This window comes from Acipenser ruthenus, chromosome 13 (assembly GCF_902713425.1).
Source record: "Acipenser ruthenus chromosome 13, fAciRut3.2 maternal haplotype, whole genome shotgun sequence".
NCBI classification, from domain to species: Eukaryota; Metazoa; Chordata; class Actinopteri; order Acipenseriformes; family Acipenseridae; genus Acipenser; species Acipenser ruthenus.
The window spans coordinates 28,899,431-28,912,595 of record NC_081201.1 but is presented as its reverse complement, the minus strand read 5'-3'; the positions used below and the strand labels follow the sequence as shown (position 1 = coordinate 28,912,595).

Below are 13,165 nucleotides of genomic sequence, written 5' to 3'. Positions count from 1 at the left end.
GTGAAAATCTGACTCGAAGGATTTTCTCAGACTAATCTGATTAGGGTGGCAGGAGCTGGTGGAACTCTTAATGACAAGACTGACATTTTTTATAAGCAGCCCATAAGCAGTTACCAAAAGTGGGTACTACTTGGTTCTATCGTTCTTCTGTTACTGCTGTTGAAGAGAATACTACTGTATTTCCACTAAAAAAACGTATATATTGTAAACTCAATGAATTTCTAAGGATACCAGAAAGTGAAATCTGCCTAATTTTCAAGTCAGTTTTCTTGGATTTCTTGGTTTGTCATTATAAACCACCATATCTCTTATATCAGCTTGTACGAATATAAGAAAGCTCATGGGTTTCTACTGCTTGTGGATCTTGTTTTAACATTTGTGGTCGTCAACACTGGTCCTCAGTGCTGCTCCTCTTCTGGCCTTCTGTGAGTCACTTGCTAAGTTAAGCTAAGAGAAACTAGAGAACCCACAATATATCAAATTAGTCTACTGACTGGAAAGGAGTTTTAACATAAAATACTCCAAATCCAAATTGAACCCTATAAGTAATGTTACTTATTCACGGCAAGTGTTTGGTATTCTTTCGCAATTTAAGGCTGCTTTTGAGGAATATTTAGGAGTTCAGTTAAAATGATTTTAAACAACACTGCCAGTCATCTTTATGTTACCCATCAGTACAAAATCAGTGGCATAGATTTAATGATACTCTACACCATTAGAAATAGGTAAGTATCTACTTTAAAATAATAATTCATTTATAAAGATCAGATATTGATAACTGCACCTCCAACAATCTTATAAATCGAGAAGAAATAAAGTCAGCCAACAGCTATTTTTATCAGATCCTCATGTAACCAGCACACAATTGTACGGTGCAAAAGGAAAATTAGAACAACTCTTAATTAAACCCTGTGAAAATTGTTTGGTTTATAGCTTAGGAGCCAAATGAGATCCCATATGCTTGTTTTATGGGGTGAAATACATTTTATATTCACTAAATTCCTGAATTGCTGACCAAGATACATGAATTGCCTTTGTTTAATGACTGTCTAAACTTACTATATTCATGAGCGTTAGGACATAGTTTTGCACATGTTCCTTCCCATGGAATCGCACTACCGAATCGTCCACCGCTAGCAGCACCTCGATATTGTAGTCGTCTTTTTTGGCATGTCTCCTTTTGCGATCTGACTGGATCAATTGATGCTCTATCTTGTCCAGAGAGTTCTGCAGCTGTCCTACGCCAAAGTCAGGAACTGAAAAAACAAAACAAAACCCCAAAAAATTACAGAGGAGGTACAAAGACAGTATTTCTTATGGATTTTAACCAGCACTTTTTATAATAATCCTATCAATAGTTATGATCACTGTGACAAACTGATTTCGAACCAAGAAAAGTATTTTATACTGCAATTACGGTCAATGTCAGTGATTTATATTTACATAAGGGTGTCTGTTTTGAGAGGATGGCAGCTCATTTCCATAAAACTGTGCTACATGTTGCAGGTGTCAGAATTTTTGTTCCATCCCTCTTCATACATGCAGTTGATAATCCTTTTTCTGGCAAGGGATAGCTTTGCTGAACAAATAGACAAATTATCAGAATGGGAGACACTTGCCAAAATACTTGCTAGCAGATGATTCCACTCTTTGAAATGAGTGATTTCACTGGCATAAAGAAACTCATCAGCTTTTTAACAAAGACGCGTCTTTATCCCTGCATTGTGTTCCGATGAAAAATGCTTCCTTAAACTTTCAAAGAAACTAGATTTCGTAATAACAGCAGATAGCTTCCTCCTAGTTGTCATTTCCTTTAGTTTTTAGATTACAGCACTCTGTTTGTTAGGATCTGCATTTGTTTCTATCCATTGTGTTGTACAGATGCTGCTTGGCATCTTAACAAAGAAAGAGCTTTTTCTGTTCCTGACACCATTTGGCAAAATCCGCTGCCTCGAGTGATTCATTGTTTTGGTGCCAAGATGCACGACAGTGTGTCATATTTAAAAAGCATCATCAATAAACCAATGTCCATGTTGCTACAGAATCCAAAGGTAAACCACAATCTCACAACAATACATTTTGTGGATTAAAATCACCTAATGTTAACCCAAATGATTTGAAAACAGAAGATTATTATTATTATTATTATTAGTTGTTTATTTAGCAGACGCCTTTATCCAAGGCGACTTACAGAGACTAGGGTGTGTGAACAATGCATCAGCTGCAGAGTCACTTACAATTACGTCTCACCCGAAAGACGGAGCACAAGGAGGTTAAGTGACTTGCTCTGGGTCACACAATGGCTGAGGTGGGATTTGAACCCGGGACCTCCTGGTTACAAGCCCTTTTATTTAACCACTGGACCACACAGCCTCCAGATGTGGTGGAGCCAAAGGAATATGTTAAAGGGATACTTTGTAACATATATATTTATGGAATATTTCATTTTCTGCCTGTTTATTATCCTTTTATGTTTGAATAATTATCTAATGCTGTTTTTAATTAGATCATTATATGCAATAAAAAAGTGAATTATCTGGCCCGTACACAATAAAATAGACTTAAGAGTTTGCACAGAACAGATGGCTAACATTACATTTTCTCCTGATCTCTGCTATGTTCAGAACATCATTGAAAATTAGATGCTGGTAAAATAAATACAATACATAAGGAACGCAAGTCTGTTTAACATACTGAGAGAATGCATTTATAAATGTTTCTTGTGGACAAAGGCAGCCGTTCTTTCCAAAAGAAAGGGAAGTGAGGAAAGTGAAGTTTCCAGCCCCTCAGTGCACCATGGTTTCTCTTTCCTATTCCATGCTTCTCGGCTACAAATCTGAACCAGAAGTTTTGAATGACTTCCTCCTCGCCTCTCCAGTACCCTCTGGCAGACACAAAAGCCTAATTTGTTAAATATCAGTTTAAAAGGTAAAAAAAAAGTGTTGCATCAGCATTGCGAAGCAAGACCTAACAACTGATGCCAACTAAGGCTTAGTCTTCATTTTCTGCCAGATTCCACTATAAATCAGACCCTCTTTAAAAATGTGCAGTGGCAATGTCTGGAATTGACTCAACATGCTGTAAAATAAATCAATTGCAAAAAAGAATGGAGATGATAATATTACAGTATACCTAGCAAAGCAGTCTGTTTAGTTAAAAAAAGGGTGCATACTGCATACAGCACATCAATAAATACAGCTGTATTTTGTTTTAATCTTATTCAAGTTGCACTTGAAATATTATTTTTTACTTAAAACTTTAAAATCCTGTAATATCTGTGATTCACATAATAGAAAATGTATGTTTAGCGCAAAGTGTAATTTTGGAGCTAACAGCTGTTGTTTAAATACAATTTTACTAATTTGTAGACTGTCAAGCCAGCAAATACTGAAATACTGTGTTATGGGAAAGGAGGCTGTGGAATCTGTCATCACCCCCAATAATTCAGTCAGTCAGTTCACATGCATTGAGTCACAGACTCTTCACTCTGTCAATCTTCACTTTAATACAGACAAAAACTAAACAAGGCCATATTGGCAATAAAACAGATACTACTTACTAACAATTTAGGTAGAGAATAAAAAGCTTTAAATTAAAATAGCATCAAGTAAGGTCTGGCCTAGAATAACATTGTACTTTCATTATTTGTAGCCTCAATTCATTTAAAAGAAATCTACCCATTCAGTGTAAATCACACACCTTTTCTAAAAAGATATAGCTCGAATAATGATTTCAAGCTCTGCTATAAAAAAAAAAGACTTTCGTGCTCCAATGGATTTTGCCATAAAACCTACGAGTGAGCACTCTCATAATATAAATGTATGTATTTCCAGTCGTGGTCTTATTATTATTAGTGAATTCAAATAAATGATGAGCCAATTGTGTTATCCCAATACAACTGAGTAATGAACAAAATACATAATGCCTGCACATCAGTTTGTAGTACTATACAGTATGGGCTCACAATCTGTATGCAGATTGAATGTACAAGAATATTTAATTACTATGACTAGCGCCAACTGCTAACTGTAAAAATGATATTTGTATCCATTTACAGCAACTTTGATTCTTGTCCATTTTGAATTAATATTTTTTCTACACTCAAAAAGGAACACCAAACAAAATAACAATTGCAACAACAATTGTGACAGGTGTGTCTTTCTGTATTTCAGGTTTCAGTGTGAAATGTAGATGATGTGATTATCCATAACCTGTAGTTAATCTGCATTGCCAATCGACTTGGTGGAACTGAAGAGGAAGGCAATCTTTATCATCTTTATCTTTGTCTCTTTGTGTTAATACAATGGTTAAATTATCATTTCACCGAAAAGTTACCAACAACTGCAAAAGAACAAGCAAAAAATACTTGAATGAAATGCTCACTGCCAGATGTCACATATTAACACAGGTTTTGTTAACATTTGAACTGTGGCTGTACGCATTAATGGGGAATATTTTGCCTTGGAGCTCCCAGCACATCCACAGGAGCCCTGCATTCCTCATTCTTACCAGCTGGTGAGCTGAGTACTGCAGCAGCTGTGTTGAACTGTTCTTTTGGTGAGAGAAAGAGAGGGGAAAAGGAGGGGTCAGCCTACATTCACTTAAGCAGAGCCTGACAGGAATGACACAAATTCTTCAGCAATAATGGAAAAACCTGACTGGGCACTTAACACTAAGCACCTGTTTAAACTGTAAAAAAAAAAAAAAAATCATCAATGTTAGATTCACTGAACTGATGGACCCAAACATTACTGAAATACAGTACACTAAACAAAAAATTAAAAAAAAGTTTTTTTGTATTAGTATGGGTAAATAAAACCATATTAGTAGTATATTTACAGATTTTTAATATAGCAAGTGTATTTATAATGACTCCAGTGTTAAATTATCCCTTGCTTTGAATTGACAATGGATAAAGTTAACTTTCAACTGAATTCCAGTGCTTTTGTGAAAAGCAGTACTAGGCGCTTGGAAATACATGTAGCCATAAAGACAGTACAACAATCTGTCCTCTGATTAAATGCAAGCATTTACGACAAACACAATGCTAGGACAGTATTACATTGTTTCAGCCAGTGCCATTGCAAAAAAAAAGCTGTAAGGTCTCCTTCCCAACAATGAGCAAGGACTGCCAGAGTTCTTTACTCAACAGTGGAGCCATCTGCCTTGCCTGCATTAAAAGAACACTGTTGCTCACCAACATTATACTGTAGCTGAAGGCTAATACCCATATACATCGTCCTGGAGTATTATCTTACTTCATGCCTACCTTCATTGTGGAGGTCCTCCCTTGTTTCCAATGGTTCCCTTTTGATGGCGGACCTGCGGTACACCACATGAACACGCCCCTTTTCTTCCACTTCCTGTTGCCCTTTTTCTAGGGGCTCAATGAAAAACTCCCCATTATCAGTGCGAATCATCCCTGCCTGAAAAAGAGTTTCAGATATTAGTATTTATTTCAGGCGTTCAAACTATTGCAGGCTGGCAAGATGCTAGTGAGCCAACTGCAATACAGGACGGTATGTGTGGGTATTTAAAAAATACCCAGTATTGTAACATTCCTCATTATGTAAAAAAAGGGATCGAGATATACTGTAGGCTGCATTGATGTTTTCATCACAGATGTCTAGCGTCACTTTTTTTTTGCTTATGTAGTCAGCTGTTTATCCCTCTGGAGAAGTAGAAACTGGAGAAGTAGATGAACTATAGGCAGATGACAGCTGCATTAGGTATATGCAACTGAAAGTACAGAGCCCTTAGTAATGTAGTAAAGTTAACATCTTTTAGAAACTTACTGTAATAATCAACCCATCAATGAGTTGCAACAGCTCTACAAAGCTATAGACTGCTTCTGATGTCTCTTTACTGTTACGCAACTGTAGTTTCAAAGGGAAAGTCTTTTTTTGTTTGCTGTAGCAGTTTGTAAGGGGGAAAGGGTTAAACTATTTTAGAAGGAAACAGGCACACATCAACATTCTTTTGATGAGCCTACTTACACATTATTAGTCTCTTTTACTGAGGGAATGCAGTGTTTTGTAACACTGGAATCATGTTTCCTATAAGGAAGAATGAGGAATTCAAATTTAAACCTGATATAAATTCTTAGTTGCATTGCTGGCTGGGGGCGCAGATGATGATATTCCAAGGACCACAGCAATTTATTACAAATCAGAGAACATACTTTTCATTGTCGTAAACAATCACAGATATGCGGGTTGAATGTAATGGCTAAAAAATATGTGCAAATGTAGTCTTGTTTAGTATCATTACATAGGGCTACATCAGCCTCGGTCCGTACAATTCTACTCGTGCCGATATTCCGCCACACACAGACGTTTGCCGTCCTATAAGCCTACTGCTTTATTATTAATAGACAAGTTAAAAATCCAACTATATTTGTTTTATCATCATTACCAACCTTTATTTAGTCAATTTCATTGAAAAGAGGTAAAAGATTGGTGAAGAGAACACCGTTAAGTGGCTGAGGTACACAGCCGATTGTGATGTCACCGTTTTTAATGAAATTTGCAGTTAAAAGGAATTTCTGAGAGGTGCCTGAGGTATGGTTTCAAAGCAGGTGACGTCAACTGTGCGGCTATTGAGAATACAGCTCAGTAAAAACTGAAAGTAGCCCAGTTAATGTCATGAATGGGGTGATGTGTCGTGGAATACAGAAGATGAAACGCTCGCTCTGATTGGCTGAAAGATCCTGAGCAGTATAATAAAGCATGACTGTAGAGTGCATAGGACCATGTGTACAGTGCATAAAATACTGTACAATTTCAAATGCAATCATTCTCCACTTTTCTGCAATACAACATCTGAGAAAATAATGAAGACTGCAGTTTAAAAGCAGCTCAAATACATCTAAGAAGAATGCAAACAACCTACTTTTTGGATTGGTTTCATGAGCAAACAGACACATCTAGGGTTGAATTTCCCTGCTTCTGAGATTATATTGCATTCTCCACAGGTAGGTAGCCTCGACCTTGGCTGGTACAGTTTCATAAATTTATTTTCACTAGAGTTATAGACTTACACTGTACTCACTGCTGGGAAATATAACTATCCTCTTAATTCAGTACCAAATGCTGCTTACAATAAATGCTATACTGCCCAAAGTCAGAATTAAACACCATGCGGAAATAGGTTTTGACAGATAATTAATAAGTAAAAAGAGCAGAAGCCGTGTTTTAAAATGTGGGGTAACAATAGGGAGTTTTTTCTTTTCTTGTTCTACAGTATTTTTACATTCATATAAATATTTATAGTTAAGCGAGCATTACTCTTGAATCACTAATTAGGGAAATATGTCCAGATTTTGTACCCTAAACCAATTCACTGATATTAAACAAAACATATATAAGTAGTCATCTTTTTTTCTAAGACTTTAATCATTGAACCTTTGAATCTTTGAACTCTTAACAACTGACCATGCAAGCAGCAGAGAAATTGTACAGTAATGTACAGTATCAATGGGAATTATGTCTCATGACTGGACAACTTGCATGATTGTCAGACCGAGACCTCCTCACCAGATGATGTACGCATGATCCCTACACTCCTCTAGGAAAAACACATTTTTATTAGAAATCTCTTTTCCCCCAGCATATTTTCATTGACATATCAGAGATTACAGATCTCTGAATTATCAGTCCTAACATTTTCATTGAACTCATCAAACAATTTCTAGACTCATTTGGAGTGGTCTGAGTAACTTTGTGTGTGGTTGTAGATTTGCTTTTCTTTGTTGGAGTTATTTATCAAAGCTTTGTACTCTTAAGCTTGGTCTTGTCCCAAGTTGGCACCATTCTGTCTTTTGATACTTTCCTATACCTTGCAGGTACGCATTGATCTATCCCATCCACTTACCAGGACAGCATTTAGTATTTGAGTCCTCAAAAAGGAAACACCACTCTAAGCAAGAAAAAACATGTTAGTTCACATTTGTTAGAGGGTGTGTAATTATTTTGGTTTAGCTGTTTTTAAGTACATATTTTAGCTGACAAATGGTAAGCCATACAAAGCTGCCATACAAAGCTGCCATACCACAGACTTTTTTTTACAGAGTGTACACTGTCATTTAAGTTTACAAAACAAAAACAAAAACAAAAAAAAGACTGAACTCTCCTTCTGAACAAGCAGTGCTTTGTGGTCGCATTTAAGTGTTTGTTCACAATATTAATTTACATTCAACATTCTTTTAAACATAAAGACTACAAATGCTTTTTGGTTTTAGAAGTATTTTGCCCAAATTCCCTCTGAAAACCTCAAATAAGAACTGTCCAGACTCAACATAAAGTACTATATTTTCTTGAATAAACACCTAGTATCCCTCAATTTTAGTAGACTAGGAAAACTAAACCCTGTATTATATGTATCAAATATAAATTCACAATGCCTTATTTTTTGTTCTTTCAGTGTTTTTTTTTTTTTAAACCAGTATTATTACGGTATTGTTACTGAGTACAATATCACCAAGTAAAATAATCCTAATCCATATGATGTGCTTAGAAGTCTAGTGAAACTATTGTTAACTGCAAATGCTCCCTTCCAATGTCTGTTTCTCATATAGGTACGGCCAGACAAATTCTGCATGGTTGTCCAAAGTGGACCTTTTTCAGCTCTCCTTTAAGTTGCAATATATTTTATACAGACTTTAGATACAGTAGTCCAAGGCTAGTGCTAATCAAGGTCTGTGAAACCAGTCTTAAATGTACTGCATCATTAATATATGCTTACAGTTTCAAGTCTGTAGGAATTCAGAACATTCAAGTAATTATCCATGAACTTAGCGCCACACAGACAAGGTATGAGTGAGGAATGAAAAAGGTCTCCCATGTACTTACTGAAATTTTGAAGCCCCATCTATTGACACTTTACATCAAAAATTTAAATATATCACAATTTAAAGCACACGGACACACCAAACTATACTTAATGGTCAGAGAAGATGGATGCTTCTACTCCTACTGTATACTGTATATTTCCATCACCCTGACTTCATCTGTGCAGCATTAATAGACAGCGTGGTTTCAGGTTCCAAGTCTACAAAAAGCTGGTATAGACTGGATGGAATTTAAATGCTATTGGACATATGTTACACATCAGAAAACAAGCTCATCATGATGCAAAGTTTGTAGCAGAAAGATTTAACTCATTAATGATGGGTAGAAAGAAAGAAAGAAAGAAAGAAAGAAAGAAAGAAAGAAAGAAAGAAAATCTGGTGTCCAGATTTCTCCCTTTACACATGAAATACTCTTTTTGAGTTGGATAAAAAATCCCATAGTCTGTATGAATGACCCACTAGACCAATATAAGCTGTGCACAATAGTATACTTTTGTGCGCAACATACTGTGAAAAGCAACAGATGTGTTACTGTGGCCCAAACCACAGAAACACTGGACACACATCTGTTTCCAAAGTGTACACTATTTTTTTGCCAGTCAGTGTATTTTTGTTAACAATTTGGTTCCTTGCATTGGCGAGAAGTTGAAACAGAACACGTGCTGAATAGACTGTTTCATTTACCGTTTTAATAATGTTGTTTTAATAAATCTGTTCCAAAGGGTGTGCCAGAAATGTAATATGTGGGAAAGAAAAATAACACCTGTTATGAAGGACTCACAGCATTCATGGAAATCCATATTATTTTTCCATTCCATAGACACCAGTTGCCATCTGTAAGAGGACTGGTGAAAGACTTCAGCAGTGAGTTAATTAATGTTGGCAAAAACAGTGTGCATTCTGGTGAGGGTGAGTCTGTATGTGTGGAACTGAGAGCTGGGGGTGAAAAGGACATAAACCATTAACCTTTCGTGGACCAAATAGTGCCCTGTTTGCCCCACCCCCCTTCACTCAATCAACTCAACCCTGTTCAACTTGGAAAATCTCCCATATATACTTCGGGTAGTTACAGCAAAGCCCAAGAACTTCCTGTGCCCAGAATTCTCATGTATCATCTATACTGCAGTTGTGCATACTGCCATGACAGTATGAAAAATTAATACAGCAGATTTGTAATACCTGAGTGTGGCAAAGTGGGTTACCATGCGCAGGTGCAGGAGTCATGCGGTGATCAATGAAAGACAGACAACGATAATCCAAAGTGCAGCGTGTTTATTAATAATCCTGGTCTGGTGAACACAGATAATTATAATCCCAGGCAATACACAACAATGTGTATCGCACTGTTCTAAATAACGGGTTGCAGTCCCAAATAATAACACAGTCAATTTACGCACACAAATACACACACGATCACTTGCACAGAGTGAGTGCAAGTGGTGAAATACAATTTAATATGTGAACAATGGTGCAGTGTTGTCCAGGTTTGTGCTGGCCTTAAGCCACAGCACCTGGATCGTGTTTAGCCGTCTAATAATCACAAATCAAACACAGTATTAGCAACGACAAAACAAACAAACACTCACGATATTATCACGCTCCTTTCCAGTTCGTCTGTAACCATAACAAAGGAACAGATCACCTCGCTACGTGCCATTATGTACCATGAATCACGCCCCCTTGGTTAACGATTGCGATCCTCCAATCTGCGGCTGCCATATCGCTTCCCTTCCGGGTCGATGACTTGGTGTACCATAGCTCCGCCCCCTTTCTAGATGGCCAACTTCCACCTAACCCTGGGAATGAATTGTCTGGCCATCCAGTCCAGGGCACTCTGTTCCCTTTACACAGCTTGTGATGGGGTGCCCTCCTCTTGTGCATATTTATGTATTATTATTATTATTATTATTATTATTATTATTATTATTATTATTATTATATTGTATTTGTGTGCGAGCGGATGAAAGCCGTCCGTCATTTTATTTATTATTTGAGACCGGCGAAAAGCTGGTCTCTTAAAGTGCAATTGGCGTGGATGGGGTTAAATACCCCATCCCTATAAAATCAGTGGTAATGTGGCTGGAGCCTTAATAAGGTAATTTATTAATAGGTAATTAAGGCTCCAGCCACAAATATAAAAAGACCCACTCCAGGCTTATTAGGGGAGAGGAGTTTAGGAGAGAGCTATATAGAAAGAGGGCGAATGCTACCCAAAACTGTGAAAGTTAAAGGTAGTCATTGTATTTGTGATTACAGTTATTATTTGTCTGTTTTGTTTTGTCCCATGTGCCCTTTTCTTTGTGTTTTTTTTTTGTTTAAACTGTTTATGTTTCATTAATTTACTAAAACGCTGAGGTGCCAATGCACCTCCGTTTCAACCCTGTACAAACTGTTTGTTTTGCACTTCTTCCTGGTCCGTGATGTTCAACCCACACGCCACTCAAACTCACCTGATCACAGAAGGACAAACTTCATAGTGCATTAAGCAGTTGGGGTGTGTGTGTGCAGTGGGGGGGGGGGTATAATATAAATGAATGAACATTGGCAACCAGTCAGGAAGATCCATTAGCAGAGGGCCATGCAACTTTCAGCTAGAATGTCTCCCCCCCCCAAAAAGAAACTGTGTGGGCAGTAATGGAAGATCTAACCTTCCTGGAGTGGTCCTTGCAATCAGAGTTCTATTTCTTCATTAGAACTGAATACCTGCAAATAGGACAGCTGTGCTATAGGTAAGAGGAAAGACTGCAGATTCCTATGCTGCAGTTATGTACTGGTGCTCTACAGATTTTAACAACATAGAAAGACCAAATGGGGAATGACTGAGTGATGTTTACTTAAGATTTGCTCAGTGTTAAATAAGAGGTGCTACCTCAATCTATCTAAATAATGTGTTGGAGGATAAGTTGTCCTCACACATTCCCAAGTGTTTTTAACATGTGTACGTTATTTTTATTGCTGTATTGTCATGTATGTTAGATGAAAGTTTCTAAGTTTCTACATTAATGATCTTGACAGAAACCATCTAAATGACCCTGCACAGTTTATCATTACGATTTTGGAGATGTCAGTTAAAACACAAAGGGACACAACAACACGAGAATGTTCATCGAGGATTTCTTAATAATTAATTTCTATTTTTTATCATTATTATTATTACCATATTTGCTGGCTAACCAGGAAAATATACAGACATTTTCTTATATAAAATAATACAAATCTATATATTTTTTTGTTTTCAATATTTCATGATTCAGAAAAGGGAAAAGGTCACCTGTTCGGACCATTATGCATTTACTGGATCAATGGGTTTTAAAATTAATTAAAAGCTAAACTCTGTTTACTCAGCAGCATTAGAGTCTGAAATAATACTGCAGGACAGGTCTCCAGAGCAGGGGATTATTAGCAGTTAAGTCTTTTTCATCTAGTTTCACCTCTTCCAGATATGTGGCAGAAATATGCATAACTTGGGATTAGTGGATAGATTTTGAGTAAAACAAATTTATGAGATGAATAGGAATAATATAACCTAAAACTCAAATAGTTGGTTTATCATTTTACTAATTTACCACAGTAGATATGTCCCCCAGCAACACTCTGCCCACAGAAAGAAACCTCAAACTAATTCATGTGAAGTGGGCTATGATTCCAAAATATAGCTCTAGTGAGATATCAAGTGTTCCAACAGGAATAAGGTTAGTACAGTATTTACAGTATAACCCATCTGTCCCTGAAGCACATTCTATATATACTTTTTGACTGAAAAGCCAGTGCAAACAGACCAGTAATAACAGCAACCAGTTATTCCCTTATGGCATGTTCCACCTGTCTTTCTTGCGTCAGATGCCAGTGATGAGCAATCAGATTGCTCTGGAGTTGGGCAATGGACCAAGATATTTTAGTGCAGGCATTTCTGTGATGTCATGTATTATTCCGCATAAGAATTCTATGTACACTAAATGAGTATTGACTGGCCACATGACAACTTAAATCTGACTGCAATTTCAAGCGAGTTTACATTTCACTGCATCCGTTGTAAAGGCAACAGTACAGAGGGGATCTGACAAATGTCAAACCACACTTGGTCCTTCTGGAATCTGGGTTCATGCCAAAGGAGCTGTTATGGTGTGTACAATTAAAAATGATAGCAGTGTCAGAAGCAAAAGATTGCCATTACATACTATAAATATAGCAATACATAGTGCATAGTTCTATATACTGTACTAAAAAGCATTCACTCTAAGCTTTTTAGATACCGAGAAACTTTTGGCCACGCATTAACCCTTTTAAAATATTTTTGTTGCATTATACAATCTTGAA

At 36.8% G+C, this 13,165-nt stretch overlaps 1 protein-coding gene across 4 annotated transcripts in view; it reads right to left on the bottom strand.

Moving 5' to 3' along the window:
- LOC117417937 (A disintegrin and metalloproteinase with thrombospondin motifs 3-like) overlaps window positions 1–13,165 on the bottom strand; it is a 55,043-nt gene that overhangs the window by 35,125 nt on the left and 6,753 nt on the right. For all 4 annotated transcript variants that reach the window (XM_034030359.2, XM_058985024.1, XM_034030358.2 and 1 more), the window contains exons 3-4: window positions 5,270–5,426; window positions 1,060–1,256 (exon numbers count right to left, since the gene is read on the bottom strand). In XM_034030359.2, coding sequence (XP_033886250.2) covers window positions 1,060–1,256; window positions 5,270–5,426 — 354 coding nt within the window. The remainder of the gene's footprint in view (window positions 1–1,059; window positions 1,257–5,269; window positions 5,427–13,165) is intronic.